Source organism: Perna viridis, chromosome 6 (genome assembly GCF_037379345.1).
Source record: "Perna viridis isolate PV_CMFRI_1.1 ecotype Kerala chromosome 6, ASM3737934v1, whole genome shotgun sequence".
In the NCBI taxonomy this organism is placed as follows: domain Eukaryota; kingdom Metazoa; phylum Mollusca; class Bivalvia; order Mytilida; family Mytilidae; genus Perna; species Perna viridis.
The window spans coordinates 21340910-21364596 of record NC_142450.1 but is presented as its reverse complement, the minus strand read 5'-3'; the positions used below and the strand labels follow the sequence as shown (position 1 = coordinate 21364596).

At 30.7% G+C, this 23687-nt stretch overlaps 1 protein-coding gene across 5 annotated transcripts in view; it reads right to left on the bottom strand.

The window, feature by feature from the left end:
* LOC148614049 (EF-hand calcium-binding domain-containing protein 6-like) overlaps positions 1–23378 on the bottom strand; it is a 30783-nt gene extending 7405 nt beyond the window's left edge. Inside the window, exons 1-25 of one of the 5 annotated variants that reach the window (XM_088587843.1) lie at positions 23278–23378; positions 22497–22630; positions 22118–22221; positions 20866–20985; positions 18888–18988; positions 18098–18167; positions 17357–17493; positions 16883–17001; positions 14194–14315; positions 13720–13868; positions 13301–13411; positions 12321–12441; positions 11081–11254; positions 10609–10683; positions 9185–9345; positions 8747–8914; positions 7474–7645; positions 6910–7164; positions 5883–6118; positions 4394–4490; positions 3664–3782; positions 2985–3221; positions 2487–2642; positions 974–1166; positions 223–411 (exon numbers count right to left, since the gene is read on the bottom strand). In XM_088587843.1, the coding sequence (XP_088443969.1) occupies positions 223–411; positions 974–1166; positions 2487–2642; positions 2985–3221; positions 3664–3782; positions 4394–4490; positions 5883–6118; positions 6910–7164; positions 7474–7645; positions 8747–8914; positions 9185–9345; positions 10609–10683; positions 11081–11254; positions 12321–12441; positions 13301–13411; positions 13720–13868; positions 14194–14315; positions 16883–17001; positions 17357–17493; positions 18098–18167; positions 18888–18988; positions 20866–20985; positions 22118–22221; positions 22497–22629 (3519 nt within the window). In that variant the 5' untranslated portion in view covers position 22630; positions 23278–23378. Of the gene's footprint in view, positions 1–222; positions 412–973; positions 1167–2486; positions 2643–2984; positions 3222–3663; positions 3783–4393; positions 4491–5882; positions 6119–6909; positions 7165–7473; positions 7646–8746; positions 8915–9184; positions 9346–10608; positions 10684–11080; positions 11255–12320; positions 12442–13300; positions 13412–13719; positions 13869–14193; positions 14316–16229; positions 16254–16882; positions 17002–17356; positions 17494–18097; positions 18168–18887; positions 18989–20786; positions 20844–20865; positions 20986–22117; positions 22222–22496; positions 22631–23277 lie in introns of those variants that run through there. The other 4 variants (XM_088587844.1, XM_088587845.1, XM_088587846.1 and 1 more) reach the window with 4 other exon arrangements.
* Positions 23379–23687: the final 309 nt, after the last annotated feature.

The following is a 23687-nucleotide window of genomic DNA, read 5'->3' as shown; positions in this document are numbered from 1 at the left end:
TTTAAACTATTTAATCATCTTTTTTTGAAAATAAGCCAAATAAATATTTCATTTAAATGTAAAACAAAACCTTATTCATTTCAATACATGTATATTAACTGAGAATAATTCTTAGTCAAACATGATCTTTATTATACATTCTTTCATCTTTCTAAATATAAAGGGAGACAACTTGCAACTAAATATGGAAAACTCATTTATTTAAAAAAAAAAAGTGCCTACCTCTTGTTCAGTCATATTGTACTGATCGAGGAACAGAGCATAGTTGATCTGATTGTCAGTCGTCTGTAACTTGGACAGTAAATGTTTCCACTGTTTGTTTGTCATTTTGAAGATGAAGATATCCAGGACTCTTCTGAAGTCATCAGCTGATATCAGATTAGATCCCATTTTATCAAACGATGCAAAAGCCTGAAAAAATAAGTATTGAATCAGTATATGGATAGAATACTGAAAATAAAAAAATCACATTTTTAATATTTGTACCAAAAATAGAAAAACAAAATCATACTAAGCTTTTTACTGATAAAATTGCAGTGACAAATACATCCAGTTATTTTCCAATTTACAGTATGCAGATTGTTTTGTGAACAGCTCAGTTTTTCATTTTTTAATCAAGGGTATCAAGTTTTGTAGTTAATCAAAGTTTTGTTTATTAGTGGAGTTTAAAATTCACTGACTCCAGTAGAGCCATTCAGTTTTCAAGGGAAAATTTTGTATTGGTTTCAACAAACCATGAAAATATAAAATTGGTTTCCAGAAAGACAGTAGTGTTTATAAATGACAGTAGTATGTTAAAATGTTGTGCTTTTTACTTTATGAACCCTAGTTTCACTTTCAGTTAAAAAATTATACAACTTCTGTGGAACTCTCATTTCATGAAAAAAAAAAAAAAAAAAATTCTCTTTTTTGTACTAAATTTGAGAATTTTTTAAATAATTAACGTATATTAGATATATAATTTAAAACTCACCCTTCCAAGCACATCAGTCTGTTGTGCCACAGCATCTCTGACCCTAGTCTCAGCTTCTTGTGGACTGAGACCATGATGCTCAACAATGTCTATTCTAGTTGGTCGTCGGCCATAACTAGACTTCCTGCCATCCTCAAAAGCATGCAAGAATTCTTCATAGTTTAGCCTGCTTTTGTTTGTTCTCAAACCAATTCTGGACAAATAGAATGATAATCATAACTTTTACTAAGTAACTTTTTGTAATATTTTACTGACCACTTAAGATTTCAAAAAAATTCTCTGAAAAAAATGACTGGTGGATTAATTTTTTTGTTTTTTAATATAGTTACGTAGATCATGGTCACATAATAGCAAACTGAAAATATGAGAAAAACATTGTGTAATACAGAGAAACCTGCCTAGTCAACCCCCATCTGGACTTTTTGGTTTGGTTAAGACAGATGTTCAGTTTACCAAAATTCAAAATACATTTAATTTGATATAAAGGGAGTGTATAAAAGGTCTAGTTTAGACAGGTTTTCAGATTATTCATGGTACAGTTTAGACAGGTTTTCAGAATTTAAAGTACATTTAATTTGATATAAAAGGACAGATTTTCAGAAAATTCTGGGTACAGTTTAGACAGGTTTCCTATTTATTCATGGTACAGTTTAGACAGATTTTCAGATAATTCTGGGTACAGTTTAGACAGGTTTCCTATTTATTCATGGTACAGTTTAGACAGATTTTCAGATAATTCTGGGTACAGTTTAGACAGGTTTCCTGTTTATTCATGGTACAGTTTAGACAGGTTTTCAGATAATTCAGGGTACAGTTTAAACAGGTTTCCTTGTACATACAAGTTACATCTTTTTTCTATATATCTTTATTCATTGATATAATAAATTTACAGTTGGGAATCATGTCAAAATGGTTTTGAAAGCAATAAAGAGTAGACCTTGAATTTTGTTTTACGTTGTTAGCTTATTTTAAAAGTATGGGGAGACATAATAAAATACTACAAGAATTTGAGAGTATTGCAAGGAATATAAAGTCCCCTACTGGAAGAAAAATCTGTTAAAGAGAATGGAATGAAAACTTCATGTATTATTTGTTAACAAGAAAAGTACGGAAAACTGAAGACCGCATTAGTTTTCAAAACACGAGGACTAAAACTATAAAAATCAGCAGACCAGAACAAAAGCTGAACTTGATCTGTAACTTGCCATGGTAAAGCAATGTACTAGAAATAAATGAATATATGCAAGCATGAGTTCTGCATTAGTTTTCTTAGTCTAAGGGCCACAACTCTGAAAAAAATTGCAGAAAACTGATCTGGTGCATATACGGATGAAAAGTTGCCAGTAGGAGACTGATAAAACTTGTCGAGACCAAACCTCTCCCCTACTACAGGATTTGCTCTGTTTAGGGATGTGTAATGTTTATTCAGTTTCAATTTTATATTTACATTTTATAGTATGGTTAAGACATGTTTTACTGTACCGAATTGGTTTTTATGTGATTTCAAACTTACGAATCCATTAATCTAAAGAATTCCTCGTCATTCATAAAGATATTCTGTTCACTGAGAACTTTCTGTATCTCATTAACTGATATTGATCCTCGGTTCTTTGTATCATATTTTCTAAACGCAGAGTAGAAGTCCTTGTAACTGTCCCGAATCTTATCTCTGAAATGAAGAGAAAAGTTCAGTGCTATGAAAGAGGCACAATATGTTCTCATATAGTGACATACCTTAGTATGTTTTAAAGTAAAGTGAAAAAAGAAGCAAACGATTGATTTACAAAAGTGGAAATTGGTACACACATAGAAAGGTTGCTGTGTGTTGAAAAGTTTTTCAAACTGTTCTTCAAACTCTTATGATATCAATTTTTTCAAGTTTTTGAACATTTTGGATTGTATATAAAAGATCTTGTTTCATTAGCTACTATCATAAAGTTAGCATATAAATACACATAATGTCAATCAATTGTATGATAAATACTAAAATGATTCAACTGAAATAAAATACCTGAGTGTTCTAGCCACTTGGTCAGCAGTCATAAATGCAGTTCTCTGAGCCTGATGCAGAGTTATCCTCTCTTGTTTCTTCAGTTGAGTTTCATTATGATCTATCAATGTTCTCTTGCTATCATCTATGATCTTTGTACTGGTTCCTACATCATCTGAAGGCGTGAACTTGGTTGATGCTCCCATCTTAGCCAAGAAATCTGAGTGACTGATGTAACCCCGACCATTATCATCATACCTATCAAATATCAATCAATCAATAAGTTGAATTAAAAAAATTACTTGATTGTATTTTCACTTTAAAAAATAAACTTGATTGTACTTTCACCTTAGAATGTCATCATATAATTGCCATTATTAATTGTTCTAAACTATTTAGTACTGCAGAACCACATTTTTTTTACGTAAGCATAAAAATGTCATTTGTTAACGTGTCCTAAAGATACCCTGTGTTGTAGCGAAACATGTGGATCATTAAAATATGAGAACCTAGCTCTACTTCTATCAAATATCAGTAAAATGATCAATATTTCAGTAAGAATTTAATAGCATTTAAGCTATTGATATCTAAACAACCTAACTCTCAATTATGTATTGTGCATGTAATGATTCTTTATTTTTAATGTTTCAATTTTTGTATGTTTAATTGATTTCTTCATGAAATCATAATGAAGACTTACATTTTCCATAATTTCTGGAACTCCTCCGGACTCATAGGAACGACAAATCTGTACAACATTTCCCTGAGATCTCTCTTCGTAATCACCCCTTTACCACTAGAATCTACATTCACAAAGGCCTAGGTAAAAGGAAATAACACATAGTAAAATCATAAGAAGTTTATCAGTCAATCCAATCTAGTGGTACTACTGCTGCACCCAAACTTTAGATCAGCAGTGACTACCAATCTTTAAATCTTTGATATGGCTCATCCTGGGATTGAACCCAGGACCTCCTGTACCATAGGTCATTGTGTAACCACAAGATCAAAAAGCATTTCAAGTTTCATTGGTTCCATGACTTTTGAATTTAATAATATTATTAGAGCATTAACTTCTTGAATGGATATATTTAATATTTTGATGACAATTTAAACTCATGGTTGAACTGAACCACAAATATCTAAAAAATAAAAGAATAGGTACACCTGAGATATAATAGACCTTCTATATTGTCTCATTTGAGTTTCTTAATTATTTTTTCTTCCATTGAAAATTTTAATGCATGGTTTTACTGTAGATCAGCAGAAACTGTATTTCTAACTATCAACAATCAATGATTAGTTGAGGTTTATCCACATGACTATCTATGTATAGTTACTATATACAGTGAGATCTATCTAAAATATAGAACCCCTTTTGGACTATAGAATCTGTTTCGTTCTATATAGACAGGTTTCACTGTAATTACCTTGGCTATATCCTTCCATTGTAAATGTACTTTTTCCCGTAATGTTTCAAATGCATTTTCTGCAGTAAATTCTGGTGTAGGTAGAGTATCATTCCATCTGTGAACAGAAATAATATTTGTTCATTCTAGTGAAGTACATGTGGTTAGTTTTATTCCCTTATCATTGGTTGAATAAAATAAACTACAGAATTTTTAAAAAAATTGGTTAGTTCATGAAATTATGCTTCTAGGTTTTTGATTTGTATTTTTTTTTAAATTAGTAAGTTCATGAAATTAAGATTTTTGGGACTTTATTAAGCTTTTAGATTTTCATGGGAAATTATATTTTTATTTGATTTAACCAATCCATAAAAACAACAAAAACTGATACCCCACACAAGTAAATAGTGCTGACATGAAACTCATCTGCACATGAAATTCATGTGAACTTAACATGAATTTAACATGATTATTACATGAAATTCACATAACATTAACTTGTGTTATTCACATGAACTCTGTCAGAAATTTTCTTTCTCAATAGGGTATGAAAGTCTCGTCATGTGCGCCTGCGATTTCACAAGAATGGGTCCTAGTCTACCATTCAAAAGCATGGGGATTTGTCATTTAGAGAGCTTTGAGTTTAGCGTTAATGGCGAAACATCTTCTTGTGTAAAAAAATACCAATAAAAAATGACAAATATTTATTTCTACTTGATAAAGACATTAAGAAAAAACATAAAAGAGAAGATTTTGCATTGTTATACAGCGTTTCAAGTACCCGGAAGTAAACAATAATATGCAGATCGGTCTTCGGTTTTCAATACGTCCGGAAATTCCAGTAGAGAAAATGAAACTAGAAAGAGACTTACATACCCTATTCAGATGAAATTTGCATGTGTATAAATAACATTTCTTCTCTAGAGTGTAGTATTTGTTCTTTTTTTTTTTTTAATCCAATACTTCTTTTATTTCTACATAAAGACTTTAAAGTGCTTTATTAGAGATATTCAGATCAAGACTGAATAACCAGACGCATACAATCAAATATAAATTTTCAGACATTTTGAAAATTATTGGAATTTTTTCATTTTTCCCACTTTCACTTATGATTAAAGTAAATTTCTGATAATTTTTTTTTATAATTTCATTGAGGTCAATGAATAAATACAGGTAATCATGATAAAAATAAAAAGTTCTATCTTTGAAAAAAAAGATATCTGATGTGGTAAAATTTGGTGATTTCTACTAATAATTTTCTACATTTCATTCACGAAATAACACATGGCATGCAATTTTGATACAGTTTTTTTTAAACGCCACAAAGTTATCAGTATTTGGCCAATGGAGAAACAAAATTGCGATCAAGTGACTTGCATTTCCATGAAAGAGCATCTTTAAGGTCAAAGGGTAAAAAGAGAAAATATACTGACTGCGTCTGAATAATGTGGCAGTATTTAAGATTTACTTTGCAGGATTTTATCATTGATAATCATTATATTTATTTTACCTGTGAACAGAATTCAGCCATTTATGTCCTTCAGCTGTGTCTCGCACTTCAAACCTTGACAAAAATTCATCATATGATATTTTAGTCTTTTTGCTTATTCCTAATTTTTTACAGAGTTTATCAAATTCACTGTTTGACATAATACACATGAATGAGTCTAATATCCTTCTAAAGTTTTCTTTATCAATAAGTCCATTGTGATCATCATCAAACTTATAAAATGCTGATCTCAAATTCTGTAAAATAAAAATAGATCCATTTTGAAAGGCATTACAGCAAATAAAACAGTTAACTTCATGGGATAGAGTTGCTCTTCCCATGATAGAATGACCTGGTCTGATGAAATGTCTTAGGTAGTTAACTTGAAAAATGACAAGGAGATTAATTTTAACTTTCTAATATTCCATAGGTATTTGAATATATGCTTGAAAGAAATTTTAATCTCCCAACCAATTGTTCAGTGAAGTACCTAAAACAGTTCATGTGATTATCATTAAAAAAGGATGATTAACTCTATCCACTGATCATCATCATCATCATATTTGCTGTAAAGTGTATTACAGTATAATTGACTTCTTTTTGGTACAGTTACATTTGAATTACCACTTCTGATTTTAGCATACCAGTACGCAAAATAGTTTTTAGTTTATGCGAAGAAGAAAATCTTAGTTTTTATTTACATTTTCATTTTTACATGCACAAGAAGTATAAAAAAATAATACCAAATCGGTGGATTGCGAAGACAAATTGTAACTTTCAATATAATAGAAAAATCTTCTCAAAATAAAAAAAATTAAGTACGCTTTTAACCCATTTAAAATACAGTAAAAGACCAAACCCTGAATAAACTGAAAACCTGTCTAAACCAGAAACTTTTAGCACTATCTTTATATCAGTTTAAATGTAGTTTTAATTTGTGTAAACCAAACACATACCTGAACCAAACAAATTGTACAATTCAAAACATGTTTGGTTTTGAGAGGGTTCACTATGTAACTGATCTCTTTACATAAAAAATTATTATTACCATGAAATTTTCTCTGAGTTTCTGTCGAAGCTTGTTTTCAACCATCTCAGCAGTCATACCCTCTTCATCACCTCTGATTGGATTGACACGATGGTTACCACTCCTCTCAATATCCTCACCTGGACCCTGGATTCTTGGGTCTTCAAATGCCTGAATGAAGTCTGTATATGACAAGGATCCATTTTCAAACCCTAACCTCTTTGTGAGCTCTTGAAAGTGTTCATCTGACATTGACATTCCATAGCTAGCTAAAACCTGTAAAAATAAGGATGCATATTGTAGCAAATAAAAACTCCATGATAAAAATATTCAGTTGTCTCTGTTTGAAATTAAGAGTATCCAATAATTCTATCATTTTAAAAACAAAACACTACCTAATAAAATTATGTATTTGTACATTCAAGAAAGGGAACATGTTTTTAATATATTTGGTTTTCAGATAACAGTACATTTTAACTTGTCACTTACCTCTATGAAATAACAATTGAACACTCTTCCATGCCCACTTTTATCAAATGTTCAAGAATGATTGGTTTAATGAAAAAATGTAATATTTTAACTTACCTCTCTGAAATGACGTTTGAACACTCTGCCACGCCCACTTTTATCAAATGATAGGAATGATTGACGTATTTTGGTTTGATGTTGGGACATACGATCCTTCAGTCTAATTATAACTTCATCTGGTGTCATCATTCCAGTCCTACTCCTGGTTCTTCTATCATTCTTATATTGTCTGAAATTGTTCAGGCATAAAAATATAAAAAATAACAATAGAATAATTAATTGGAAAGAGTACATAACCAATGATCAACAGTGCCAAAGAACACCTTTAATTGGAAAGAATGCATAACCAATGATCACTAATGCCAAAGAGTGCCTTTAATTGGAAAAAGTGCATAACCAATGATCATAAGTGCCAAAGAATGCCTAGATTAACAAGTGTGCAAAACATGTTCTGTGCACAAGTTCAATCTTAATGTGTTATTCATGATTACTAATTGATTATCCTATTTATTAGTTAGAATTACTCTATTATTGGTTGCTATTTCAACACAAATTCTAAATATTATGAACCATGGATTTTTATTCATGTTGTGACATTCCGGTAAATCACTACTATAATAACAAAAGTGATTTTTATCCTACAATCATTGTTTTCATGTACAAATATAAGGTGTCAATTACATTAAACTAAAGTTGTATACAAAGAAACCTGCCTAAACACAACCCTGAACAAACTAGGTACCTGTCTAAATCAGACAACATCATTTCTGTGAATTTCAACATTTTTTGAACCTGCCTAACCTAAAAACCTGACTCAACTAAACAAAACTTACAGATTGAAAAGGGATTCTGTTGAGGCAGATTTCACTGTATTTATAAATTTTCATTTGATTACAAATACAAAACATTTTAAAATACGAAAAAAGTAGCAATACTCACTTGATACTTCCCACTCCCCCTTAATAATAACTTTTTGACCTCCATATTGATTTGGATTTAAAATAGGAGGTGCACAAAGGGAATATGTAATAAAGATTCCACAAAAGTTTCATTCAATTCCATTCTGTGATATTGGAGGTGTAATGGATAAGAGATGGGTCCCTCTGTGTACAGAAGAAAGGAAGAGTAATCAAGGGAACCAAGGTTATAGCGGTAATCAAAAGAATATAATCCAGGGACAAAGACCAGACATGGAAAACAGACATACACAACAAAGAACATAAAGTAACTAAAATCATACATACAAAGTAACAAAAGTAAATGAGCAAGGAAGGACAGAAGGACAGACTGACAGGCAGACAGACACCCCTATCACTGTAACAAGAACTACCTTATGACTTGTTCTCCAAGACGATCATTTTCTCTCTGGTCACTGCCATGTGTAATCTGATGGCTGAGTCCAAGAAGATCACCTGGTCGAACATCTACTTTCAAATTTTCAAGGAATTCTATGTAATTAACCCGACCATTGACTGTATCCTTACATCTACTTAACATGCTGAAATAAAAATCAATATGCTGCAAAAACTGTTTAATTCCAAAAGACTTCACATGTTTTAAGCTTAAAAAAAAAAACAAAGTGGATCTAATTACAATACTGATGCCCCAACCCTTAATTATTATACATTTGTATCATGGAATTTTAATTCAAGAATTTAATATAATTACCCTGCAAAGTCCATCATCCAATTTTGTACAAAACTTGTAAAAAAAAAAGAAATTCCAAATAGTATTACTAAAACATGTACCATATTTTATAATCACTTACTTTTCAAAATGGCTGTCAGACACAGGAAGCACGTAAAGATCAATGACTTTCTTCATCTTAGAAGCTGGAATCCTGCCTTCTCTCTGAAGGTCATGATCCATGATGGCACCACTTACATTCTTCCAGTTCTCAGTAATCTTCTCTCTCAATATATCTTCAATCTGTAGCCATATTAATACAGTTGCATTACATATTTACAGGTTTATACACCAGATTTTTTTTCAAGGCCCAGTTTCATAATAAAAATCTAAATTTGAGATTTTCCTGGCAAATCCTTCCTCAGCTCAAATTTTAAACAATCTGATTGCTTGAAAGGGAAAACTTGCAGAGAAAGCTCAAGAAGTTGAGAAAATTCTCAATTTGAATTTATCTATGAAACTCAGAACAGGGGTACATTTTGTTTGAATAAGGGAATCATTCACATCCACTGCAACCCTTAACCCCTTTATTTGGATCTGATTCAAGGCCACAAGCCATTCACTCTAGTCCAAATGGCAGGATCACAAAGCCATTGTGAAGGAAAGGAGTAGCACACAGTGACTCATAAAGAAAAGATCAGTTAAAAAAAACAAGAAATACATCTTCTTTACGTACATTACTGTAATTATTGTGTGCATTCAAATTTCCTATGAATCTTTAAGTTTTTTAAGCAGTACATACTCAATATTTTCATATGTCTTTAATTATAACACATTTACTTGTTAAAACTAAAACCACAATGTATAACTAAAAACTACCCATAAACCTTATTATTTTTTGTTCACTTTATGTGAAAGGAACAAGTTTGTGATAATTTATTTTGCAATTAGTAACTGTGAAATAGTTAATGACAAACAAATGGCCAAAAACCTCTAAAATTAATGAACTTTGACCTGAATCAGGCGAAAAAGTAGTACTGGACAGACACTAAATTCCAATCAACACTAAGATGTAATGCAAGAATATCGGTTACATTTATTACTCAGAGTGAAGTGTATGAGAGATTTTAAAACCTATGGAATCCTTCACAAAAAAAATGGATAAAATAAAATATATACTCAAAAGAATTACTGTAAACGTATTAATTTTTGCAGAGTTGCTAATTTTCACGGATTCTGTCCGAGTATATTTACGGGTATCGATTTTTCGCAGATTAAAAAAATAAAATGATATGCGTTATATAGTGTTAAAAATCAATTTCATGTGTACTATTTTTCATGGTATTCTGTCCACCGCAAAAATAGCAAAATTAGTACATTGAAATGATATGGTCCAAGCTACAGCCGAAAAATGTAAGTGAAAGAATGTGTAGAACCCTATGGAATCAATAATTGGAGGTCAGTAGCCATACAAGGAAAGTATTAACAAGGAGGTTTTTTCTGTGGGATTTTTTCCTGTCTTCAATAAAGTAGCATCAAAGCAGTTTACATCACCACAGTACTTACAGTTTCCCATGCCATTACCGCTGGTTTGGACACCTCATTAAATTTATGTGTAGACCTCAACCATTTGTGTCCTTCCTGAAAAATGTTGGCAACTAAATATGTTAAATTTCTTTTTTTTCCCTATACTTCATTCAGTAACTGAAGTACTGGACTTTTATTGAAAATGTGATTATTTTTTCGTCACATCATTTTCTAAGATTTTTCTTTAAATCTACAATTATTTTTCTAAAAATGATACAAAGTTTTCAAAAAAATTACACTGAGGCTATCTGGCAATAAAGAAAGACATATTGGTATAATGTAAGACAGATTTTGACATATATAGAGCTATTTAAATCACCTCAGTAACCTAGCTAGGTTTGCATTTCAAATGGGTAAAACTATTTTATGCAATTGTATTATGTATCTCTAATGATGAGGATAATAACGTAATTAAAATTTGTCTGATAGAAAATGTTTTGATATTACTTACCACCAAATCATCCTTCTCTTCGAAGAGTTCCAAGAACTGATGATATGATATATTGTTTGTATGGTGAGGATCTAACTTGATCATCAGCTGTTTGAACTGTTCCTCATCAAGACGAAATGTAAATTTCTCTATCACATTCCTCAATTCCTTCCTTGTTACTCTTCCCTTTCTAGTCTACAAGGAAGGAGATATTTACATATACTGATATGTACAACACAAAAGTTACTACTAGTTTTATTTTTTTGCACTTTATAACTAATCTGGGGTATGAAATGTAATTTATGTGGTTGCTAATTTTCACAGATTCTGTCAAATGAATGTACATGTATTTTTTTTTAAATTACTAATATCATAGTGTTTAAAATCAATGTCCTGGCTAATATTTTCCGTGCCTATTGTATTGGTTCAATGCAAAAATAGCAAAAAAATTATTACATTGTGAAAGTTAAAACATTCACAGTACATGTATATATTTAGGCAAACAAACTAATGGCAAGAGTATGTCTCCTTCTTTGCATTTCTCAATAAATTAATTTGAGATAAATACTGTAATCTGATTGGTTAAAATAATTTTGTTATATCTCAATAAATAAAAAAAATATTGACACACCCTATTCAGTTAAATTCAGAGCTACTTTTCTCATGTTTAAAGATAAAAATATGTTTAAAAATTAATTTATGAAAATAAGCAATAATAAAAATTTTGCCTATTGAAAAATAACATAAATTTTCCATGTGCATATTTTGTTTACTGCACTTCGTGCAATAAACAATATGCACATGGAAAATTTATGTTATTTTTCAATAGAAAATTTTTTATCATTGCCAATTTTTCATTGCTTACAATAACAGAAGCCATTTCTGCTATTTTGAAAATAAAGAAAACAAGTTGCAGTGAATAAGATTCTTCATTATGGAATAGGAGTAAGAGTGTATGTCACGTTCTTCAAATTTGCAAAATTAAGAAGGTAAATTATGTTACCAACTTTCCCACAGTCAATGACTGCTTTCCTAACAAAACAAATCCTTACAGCATATGAAGTTTTCAACTTGCCATGGGAAAGTGTAATTAAGTACCTAACTTTCCCTGACCCAAATTTCACTTGCCCCGGGTAACAGGAAATAGGAATCCTAAAACACTGCAGTGAATAAGATTCTTCATTATGGAATAGGAGTAAGAGTGTATGTCACATTCTTCAAATTTGCAAAATTATGAAGGTAAATTATGTTACCAACTTACTGCATCTATTTCCAGGAAAGCTTGTTTTAATGATGGATAATGTGACAGAACATGTTTGTATAGTAAGTTCCATATATCCTCAACAGGTACTGTCTTAAGGCCCTCTCTGATTGGGTTGAACCTACAACAAAGTTTAATAAAACATTAACAATTTCCCCCTTTCTCTGTAATATGGACACATTTCTAAGAATATTAATCATAACTCTAAAATGCTCACATTTTTAAGAATATTAATCATAACTTTAGTTTTATTCATTGCTCACTAACAGTTTTTTTTTTGAATTACACAAATTGTGCACCAGTAAAAATCATTGCTTTAATTACCAGCCCTTTTTTTTGTCTTGAATACAAAAATGATAAATCTTTCTAAAAAAGGTATTAGAACTTAATTTTTTTTTAATGTAATAATTTAACTAGATTGTTTATTTCTCATCTGGGCAAGATAAGTTATAATCCATAAACTATGACTTGGTACTTAGATGTTATTAACATAAATTGGTCTGTAGTCTGCAATTCAAATGATTTCAAACTAAATAAGGTTTTGATGAAGGGACAAATCCTAATTTTGACTTTAATTGATTAGAAATTAAATCATAAGGATTGTTTTTAATTTTTGACCATGTTATGCTCGCATAACAAACTTTGGGGCAGTTTTGCTGTTTATGAAGCGTAAACTGACCTAAAGTTAGTTATTTTGCATAATTGGATCAAAAATTAAAAACAATCCCAAAATAAGGAAGACTGCTTGTATCAACCATATGTTGTATAAGTGAATCACAATAAAGGCAAATTTATTAAAACCTGTCTGATCTTATACTTGAATCCTATATCATCTGATACTTTTTGCCAGTTCTATTATCGATACTGTCAATGGTCTTCAATTCTTTTGTAGCAATTTGGTCTCCCTACTCTAACTATGATTTCATATAATATAGATGCAGCTTAAGAATAGTTAATTTCATAAGTTATGAATTACTCACTTGTGAGCTGGTTTAATGGGGAGTGTCTGTCCATTTCCACTAGCTTGCTGATCTTGAAACTTGTCTAAAAACAACTCCCATGATATCTTTGTACTTCCTCTAACACCACATCTTCAAATAAATGACTCAACATGTAAAACAGTGATTTTTTTCTTTATGAAAGAGGAAACAATTTATATTTTTGTTAACTTCCATCTTCACTCTACTTCAAAAAGTGAAAACAATACTTTTTTTTATTACTAAGCAGTAGTTGGATGAGTTTCTTTTTTTGAATACATTTAGTCAATATTTGTTGGAGTTTCTCTTCCTGTTGAGTGACTAATTAAAATGTTAGAAATTTTCTTTCAAAGACTTTATATAACTGAACTACACTGGGAAACAAGAAGGTCTCCTGTCATTCATATTTATAGTATTCTTACTTCTCCATTAGTTGAGTAAACAGCTGGTCAGTCATAGGAATTGTGAACTGTATCAATATTGATTTAAGATCATCTAAGTTAATAAATCCATCCAAATGTTTATCAAATGATAGAAATATCTTTTTCAGGTTCAGGTAATTAGCTCTCATCTACAATATAAAATTCAAAATTGATTCAATTTGTTTTGTAACACAAAAAAAAATTAAGCAAGGGGATATAATTTGCAGAAATAAACCTAGCACACTGACAATTTATTTCTTTAATCCATTCATACTTTTTCTTTCTTTAAATATATCTTGAAATTCCAATTAAATTCAGAACTATGGTAAGTTACAATATTTCATTCAACAAAAAATTTAATTTCTATTGCAAAAAGAACCCAATTTCATTTTGTAAAACCTAATATTTTTTTCTAAGATGTCCTATACTTGTGATATTGGTCAAACACACAACTAAATACATGTATCTAATTACCCTATTTCTAAATTCCAACTCAATCTGGTTGAAGTTCATTTTCTGTAGAGCAGCTTCATCGTCTCGTCTCTGTTTGAAGTATTTACTTGATGATTGTTGTTGCTGCTGTTGCCATATCATCGCTGTAAAATGGATACAATCATAATACAGAGTGTTATAAACAACTTTTTATATCAATTCATAATTACCCCTAATCATTCTTTTCATTTATATTATTAGAAAATATGTTTTTTGAATCTTCCTATGTATCATAGCAAAACAGGTAAGAACTGGAAAGAAGTTTGCATGTTGAACTGAAAAGCATAATTAACAACACATAACATATATATATAATAATAATACATGTACAAATAAATAATGTCAATGTACTCATGTTGTGTTGGGCTCATCATTTATTTGGTTTTTTTATGCTGCTGATGAAAGGTTATTTCTTGAAACACTGCATACCTAAATTTGCAATATTTACATATAATTGGTATTTTTTGTATTTTGGTAGGGTGAATGCACTATACAGTAGCTAAAATGCTAAGAAACTACCTGTACTGATGTAAAGTGTTTTAAAACCATAGTTCATTTTTTTCTAATTTTATAGGGCTTGGATGTAACCAAATTTACAAGATGATATTGATAAAACACTTCAAGGAAGTCCCTGATAATAATAGGATAATTAATTGGACAGAGTGAATAACCAAAATATTATCACCAGTGCTGAAGAATGCTTAGATTTAACAGGTGTGCAGTTAAATCCTCAAGAGTTCTTAAAACGAGTGATCAAATTTTGGTTATTCATGATAACCCATTGATTATCCTATTTGTAATATAAATTTTCTTCATAATTTATTGATATTTTTAACGTGAATTTTAAATTCTGTGATTGGCAGATTAATATCAAAGTTGTGACTTCTTGGAAGGAGAAAGTCTGAGAGTGAAACTACCAAATTTATTTCATAGTGTGAATTATTGAAATTTATTATACTGGGCACATTTGATGAAACACTGCTATCTATATGACAATTTTTAAGTCCCATCATATCAGTTTCAAACTATTTTCATCTATGTAAACCAAACACCGGTCTCAACTGAACAAAATCTGCAGTCCAAAAGGGATCAGTTTAGACCGGGTTTCACTGTAAATGTACTTTAAGCAAAGTCCTGTTGATGTCTACTCGAATACTCTGTGATAGCTATATCACCACCAAGAAACTCTGATACCAGATATGTCTACCCATGTATGTAGAAGGTTTATTATGCCTACTTTTTATGATACTCAGAATCAAATATACTTAGAAATTTGTGCTAATATGTTCTTATTAAAAAATCAGTGGAATAACAGTTTTAAAGTACTGTGAAAGTATTACTGTTCGTGGGGTACCAATTTTCGTGGTTTTCGTGTGTTTGGTAAACCACAAAATTTGGTTCCCAATGAAAACAAAAGTTTCCATTCGTTTGTATGATACAATTCTCAAATCCACAAAATCAAGAATCTACCAACTGGTCATTTTCCCCTAAACCATAAAAATTGGTACCCACGAATAAATGTACTTTCACAGTATGTAGGATTGAAATTACCAATAAAAAGAAAAATACCCAGTATACTTTTTTGCTAGCTTTATAAGAAAGAAATTATGATTATTCTGTATAAACAGAACATGTTAAAAAAGCTGAACTGACCAATGGAAGCCTACATTGGTTGATAAACAAGCCCTTTAGTTAGGAATAAAGCTGAGAACTAAAAATCTGTATACCACCAAAAACACCTAAGCCCTTACCCTCAACTTCAAGGATAACCACTGAAAAGTTCATGCACTATTGTTGTCATAATACATTCACAAATGAATTGCACAGTGATTTTACCATGCAACAAGAACTTTGTGGAAAGACAATTATGTTCATGCAATAATACAATTTAATTTGATGAGAAATAACAAAGAATTTTTTATGCTGAATTGCTAGAAGCTAGAACAATTCAACTTGTAATATTTCATTGAAATCATGCAATAAGAAAAGTGTGAACAATCATGCAATGTACACTTCACCTTGATCTTAAGACTTGTTTATTACTGAAAAGATATAGTTACTCAAAAGGTCAAAATTCGTGCCATATTTATCAAACTTGTGCTTTGTACACATATTCATACGATATAATTCAAAAACAAGCTTTGTGCAACATAAAAATAAGAAATCATGAAATAAATTTTAAAACTTATATGTACACAACTGTATTAGCAGACTGCCTGATGAACAATCTTTTCTAGCTTTTACATTTTTTTAATAATGGAGACTCTGATAAATAGGTCAAAGACAGAAATGGCAGAATTTCGTTCAACAGGAAGTAGATGCCCAACAGGCCTGAAATTGGATCCCATGATATGGGACCCAAACCTGCTGCTGGATACCAAATATCAAGAGGCTGCTGAGAAAAGAGTTACTAAAAATTACTAAAAATAATTCCCCCCAGTCCACTGACCACTGCCCACCTGTCTAACATTCACCATACTATAACCCAATTTTCACGTGAAATTTGGCCAAAAAATGTTACTCTTCTAAAGCAGGGTGTTACACTTTCTAAAAATACTATTTAAAAAGAAAATGTCTCTTTTTTTTTAATAAAAAAGAGTCAACTTTTGATTTTATTCAAGACAATGAAATTGTAAATAAAAAATAAATTGTATTTTTTCTGAATATATACCTCCTTTAGCATTATCAGGTAAAGGTTTAAACTGACTAGCAACAGCAACACCAAGTCTGGCTAGGAATTCTTTGTAGTTCACCATCCCTGTGTGATGGAAATCATATCTCTGCCATAACCTGAAAATAATGAAATTGATATTTTCTAAATTATCTCCCCTGATAAGACATTGATTTCCACAATGTAAGTTCAAAAATAATTGTGAAATTTTTACAAATGCTAAAAATGTTACTAGTGGTTATTAGTGTAATTTGAGTATTTATATGCATTTCTACAGCAGTATTCCAATACATTGCAAAAATTACTATAACATATTCTTCTGAAATATTATTAATTTGCAATTATCAGTATTTTTGTAATTTAAAGTATGTACAGTACATGGATCAGGAGGAAAAGTTCCCTTTTTGATAAATATATATTTCTGCTCAGCATATTCAAAACTGTAAGGATTTTCCACACACATATTAAGCTTACTTGTCAAACTGCTGGTCATTCAGTTTAAAGCAATAGTTCTCAATAACTCTCCTGAGTTCATGTCTCTGTATCTTCCCATCCCTGTTGTAGTCAAATAACTGTAAAGCCTTTACCACTGCCTTCAAATTACCGCTCACCTTAAGAAAGAACATAAATGTATTTGTATTTACTTCCCATACATATATTGATCACGCCAAAGTACTTGAACCCAGCCACATTTTGTGTGACTGTCCCAAGTCAGGAATTTCTGGCCTCTGTATGTCTTGTTTCGTTTTCACCCTTTAGTTTATTTTTATGTTACTTGAGTATATAGGGGCAACTCTATCCCTGTATCTGTATACTTGATGTTTTGGGGCCAGCTGCAGCCTGTCCTGTGGTGTGAAGGCTTCCTTGTTTTTCATTGAACAACAATGGGTGGTCAAGCTGACATTTTCATCCTGGAGGGATTGTTGTCTCTTTGACAACGATAAGTTGGTAAATGCATCCGCCAATGTGGGTTCTGGGAGAAGCATGTGCATTCAAATAGCAGCCCAGCCACTAGTAGGACATGCTTTATATCCAAACAATGAAAGTTTGTTTTACTTACACCAATAATAACAGAATCCCTCAAATGGGTGACCATGCAAAATCTTCAATTGTATAGTCAAGGCAGCTTCAGCAACATTAATCTATTATTTATGTCAGTCTCTCATATCAACTAACAAAGCAACACAAAAAAACCAGTAGGTGCCATAACTATACCTTATCTTTCAGCATTTTCTCTATCATGTCTACATTCAGTTCTCTGGCAGTTGAAGGAGGCAACAATACTCTGTAATAGACCGATAGAGCTTGTAACAAATGAAATTAAACTATTAAGCAGCAGTCTTCATAAAACAAGTCAGACAGGAGGTGATTCATGCATGTCAAAAACCACCAAATTCACTTTTGCTCTCATTCAAAAACAGTTACAGACCACAAAAATCTTAGTTTTTCATTTGGTTGTTGCACTTTTGAGATGAAATTTATATAGAGTGTACATGAAATTAGCACCCTGCAAGAGTTATCGTTCTTGATTCGCTTTTTGGTAACTGATAAAAACATTGCTTATTTGATGGTTTTTTTCTCCACTATGAATCACCTGTACCATAGGCAGTGCCTGAATTTTATATAGAGTGGTACTTAAGTTATAAATACTAGTACCAATTTAGGTATGTACAGTTGATTTTCTGTAATTTGGTTTGTGACACTGAATGTGAATGTTCTTTAACTCTTTGGAATTTGTCAAAGTTTAGTTATAGTTTATGGAACAAAACAAAAACAGAAACTGAAGATTATATAACTAAGCCATAAAAAAACCAACAAAAAAACAGAAGTATGGGTTATGTGCAATGGTCGTGTAAGCATCATCTGAATATGAATCATAATAAATATTATCATGATTCTAAGCTAAGGCAATCTTTACACATAGCTTATATATATACATATGTGGTGTAAGATTTTTGTGTAGATCCTTCCCCAATTTTCGTCTTCAATCAGCTGGTGAACTTACTTTTGGAATCCACCTATCCTGCTTGATGATCTAGGAATTTGTCCATAAAACTTTTCCATGAAGTCTGCATACTTCACTGTGTTGTTGGGATTCTTTTCAACCTAGGGTGAAAAAGGAAACAAATATGAGCTATGAAAAAAAAATTAATTCAAACAATACATGTACATATATAAGGTAAATCAAGAGGAAGTCAAAACTAGGTGAACACTGAATTTAATCATGCAATCAAAAAAATAAAACTTCAGTTCTATATAGAAATACCATTTTATTGTATTAACTCAAGGTGAAAATTACAGAATGCATTGCACAATTTAGCCCTTTAAAAATCATAAAGAATTATATTTTACAGCCAATCAAATACACAAATATTTGGTCATGTATTAAAAAGACACTTTATTCATTGATTCTAATCATATCTAAATCCGACTATAGATTTTTAAATCAATTATCTCTCCTAGGTATCTGTGAAGATTTAGATGTTTAGTCGGCCTTTAAAACATAAGATTAACCATTTAAACTGATAATCTTTTTATCAGTTGATAACTTGATTCCATTTTTCATAGGAATTTAAAAATACAAAAACAATAGATAACCTATGTTTAAAAACTTAACCTTCATTACAAGCATACTTAAATCAATCAATCAGTCAGTAAAATGCAACAAACTTATGGAAAATAATGTAGATGTATCATTATTTTAGTAGCCTAACCACTGGCCTAAACCTAAAATACTCTAAACCTAGGAATACTCTATTAGCCCAAAAAGCTAGGGTCAAAGGGTCAGTTAGCTAAGGGTAAAGGTGAAAGGTCAGAAGTTTTGACCATAATGTAATAAACAATGCAAACAAGATAGAAGCTAAGGGAATTTGCACATAATTTCAGTCACACATAATCCAAATTGTTTAAAATTACTATATAAAATGTCATGCCGTTAGAAATTAGTTGATTATAAGAAAAAGTTTCTTAAAATTTTGGATTTCACTCATAAAACTTCAAACCTTCAATCATGCACATGATTAATGCTATGTCATTGCAGCTCTTAAAATTGTAGTATGTGCAGAATTTAGAATGAAACAATGAAAAGAAAAAAGAAACAATTAATGTGTCAAATGAAAAAAAAAACACAAGTATATGAAAAAATTAAGTAGAAAAATCATACAATGAATAATAAAAAAGTCAGCAGATAACCATAATAAAATTCAAATTTACAAATAAATAGTGCTTGAAAGATAGTTCATGTAATTTGAAGCAAATATATTTTGATTAGGAAAGCCCACAAGAAGTGTGTGCTGTATATATCATGAAAAATTTGGAAAAAAAGTAAGAATATGTGTATAACAGAGAATAAAAAAAAGACTGTGAAAAAATTACAAACCTATGACATTGTCACCTTAAATGCATCTAAAATGTTTTGAGAACCGAAGACATAAAAATATTACATAAAGGATCAATTGACAAGGTATTGCAATGAAAAAGTAATCACAAACATGAAAAGGATGCATTTAAATTTCATTTGCATTTTTTTTTCAGTTCTGCAAAATAAAAGTTATCTCCCAGAATATTTGACCAGTTTATAATATTTTCATACACTTTACATGATTCATATTATGTTCTGAGTCTTCAAAACAAAAAAAGTGGATTTTCATATCCTAATATTTTTTTTATCAAACACACATGCGTATTTAGTTTAAATGATTTTCAATTGCTATTTTTTATTATTTAATTCCCCTTTGAACAATTTGTATTAAATATGACAACTCATTTAGTTAAAAATTGCGAATATAACTTATATCTGATTCCATGGCAAGAAAGATATAAAGGGCAATAACTTTCATGTTGAAGATGATAAAAAAAATTGCAAATAAGGTAAAATAAGTATAACATGTAAATAAGCTACAACCAGAGACTGTGAAGTGTACACCAAGTGCTGAAGGTGAATAGCCATCACACCACTACACACTGCAGGCCACGTATGATACCTTTGCCGCAACGGCATCGAACTGTTCTGTAGTCAGGGGAAAACAAAAGGATTCTAATACTCGACGAAATTCTCCTTTTGTTACACCCCCATTGTTTTCAATATCATAGGTCATAAAGGCCTGAAAAAGAGACAGAAAAGATAGAAAATTTGAAGTTATGATTTTAACTGTTAGTTGAGCAGAGATAAACTGTTTAGTTTCTATGGTAAAATGAAGATTTTGTTACAGCAGTATACAAACTTCACATTATAAAGACTGTATTTGAAAATTACAGCAAGGAACATTGTTAATTTCAGGGAATAGAGTTGGCCTTTCCTTGATTGAATGACAAATACCTGATGCAATGTAAAATACATATGGGATAAAAGGAAATTTAAATCTCCTTCTCAAATGTCCAGTTAACTACCCATGAAAGTTTCTCAGGTAAATGGTCATTCAATAAAAATTTGTTAGCCAACTTATTAATGGTACTCTAATAGAAAGCAAACTTAATTATGTCAACTGAAAGCATATTAAATCTAAGAACAGCATGATTTTAGAGCATGAAGTCATTCAACAATTCCAAGATGAAAGATTAATTTTTGATTAGCAGAATTAGCTGCTGGTACAAGTTATATGAATACATAGGGAACAGAGGTGCTCAGACTACAAATCATGTACTCCAAATCCAAACTGCTGTATCGTGAAGTTTCGACCCTCCTTGTATAGAGAATACATGTTTGTATCATACGAGGCAATCTGTGCTACACATGTGTGTGTGTAAAATCTTGATGCTTCACTAAAGCTAATAACAATGCAATCTTGAAAGGTATCTTGAATGAAATTTATACTAATCTTCCAATTAAAAAAAAAAAACAACACACTTTTTTATCTTCTGACTACAAAATAGGTCTTGTGAAATGAGTTTTAACAAAAAAATATTAAGTTGTGCATTAAATGAATTTGTGCTCTTTTATGAGGGTAACTAGAGGGATGCAAGGATCAAAATTGAAATAATAAAATGGAATCATGCTCTTCATAAAAAAAAAAAAAACATGGAAAGCAATTGTTAAAAAAATCAATTGATTGCTCTAAAAGGAAAAGGCAGTGGCAATATTGACTAAAAATAGAATTATTACGTCTTAAAAAATTATCAAAGTTCAAAATGAAGAGACTTAAGTTGCCATAAGTAGTAGGAATTCAGATCTCAGATAAATAATGATATGTGTATGTTTATTTTGTGAACTGCTAGAAATAATTTCAAAGATCCTACCTGCATTATGTCTTGGTGTTTGGTCCTCACCTTCTCTCTCATCATTGCCTCTATCTCAATACTAGATAGACTGGCATTTGGAGACTGGATAGAACTGGCTGAACCTGTTCAAATAAACATACAGATAATGTAAAAAGTGTAAGATATTTAAGAGACCACTTGTGAAAATGCATTGTATTTATATGATTTATTATCAGAAAAGTATAGCTGAAAATCAAATTAATATGTGTCAATTTTATTTTTTCTATGATACTTATAGCAATTGGAATTTAATTTGATTTCCTTTTAAGAGAATTCCATGACATAATTGCATTTGTTTTATACAGCTTTAAACATTACATTTAACTAATTTTTTAATGAAATAAACATATATATTTACCGAGAGAAGGAGGACCATTTCGGCTGGATCTTAGCTTTGCGTTTCCACTGGTGCATTTCGATGGTGGTCTTGATGACATTGGTACACCTTGGGAGTCAGGTAAAAGTGCCGGCATTACTGCTGCCGATGACATCCTAGTATGAAGAGAATTGTTTTCAAGTTTTACGTCTCTATTAAGATTTTTTAATACACAAAATTTGCTATTCAGCTGCATTTATCCTTTAAAATAATTACTATTCAACTAATAGAATTTTTATAATAATTTTTTTTTAAACATTACAGTGTAAGTCTTCTGAAAAAAAAGAGTGACATCCAAGGAAGTTTAAGAAATCAGTTAGTTTTTATTTCAGATAGTCATGATGTTTACATAGATATTTTGTTTTCATCTGAAATAAATGTCTCATTCACATGGTGCAACCAAGCTAAATAAAATATTCCCTCAAGACAGCATAATCATTTTGTAATTATTGAGACTACAAATAGTAATACATTCGTTTTTCATGCTGTTGCTATTCCACAAAGAAGTTTGTAACATTTGTTGTGACAATGGGTCCTTAGTAAATAAGAGACTTAAAAACACGGGGAAATTGAACTTATACACCTAATAACTAATTTGGCGTGATTAATTAATGCACAGTAACACACAATTTTAACTTTTCATCATCGTCTTATCATGTCTGGCTATGTAATGTATACAGACAGAATTTTTATGTAATGTTTAGAGAATGAGTGCTCGGTGGATAATGAAAAAAAATGGTGATAATTCAAAGAGCTTTTATACCTGACACGGAAAACGTATGTGTCCAATTCTAATTAAATAAACTTAAACCATAATTGATGTGGTCCCTAGTATCGTTGCCAACTGTGCGAACTTCCGTTGTCATGAACAACATTGATGTAATACTAAATTACGGATCGTCTCCGTACCTGGAACGGTTAATTTCGCGAGCATTGCAATTTGTCTAATTCTATTCATTTAACGCACATATAAGTTGATGAAAATATCCGCAATTCTCCATTTGAACAATAGCAGTTTATTAGTTAAATATAAGGATATGACTATCAATCGGCCCTAAAGTACCGTCAACTCTTTTCTTGAAAATAACGATGATTAAACCAAAAAGGCAAAAAGAACCAAGAAACTAAACAATGCATAAAAATAATACACTTGATATTTTGGCACGCTTAATT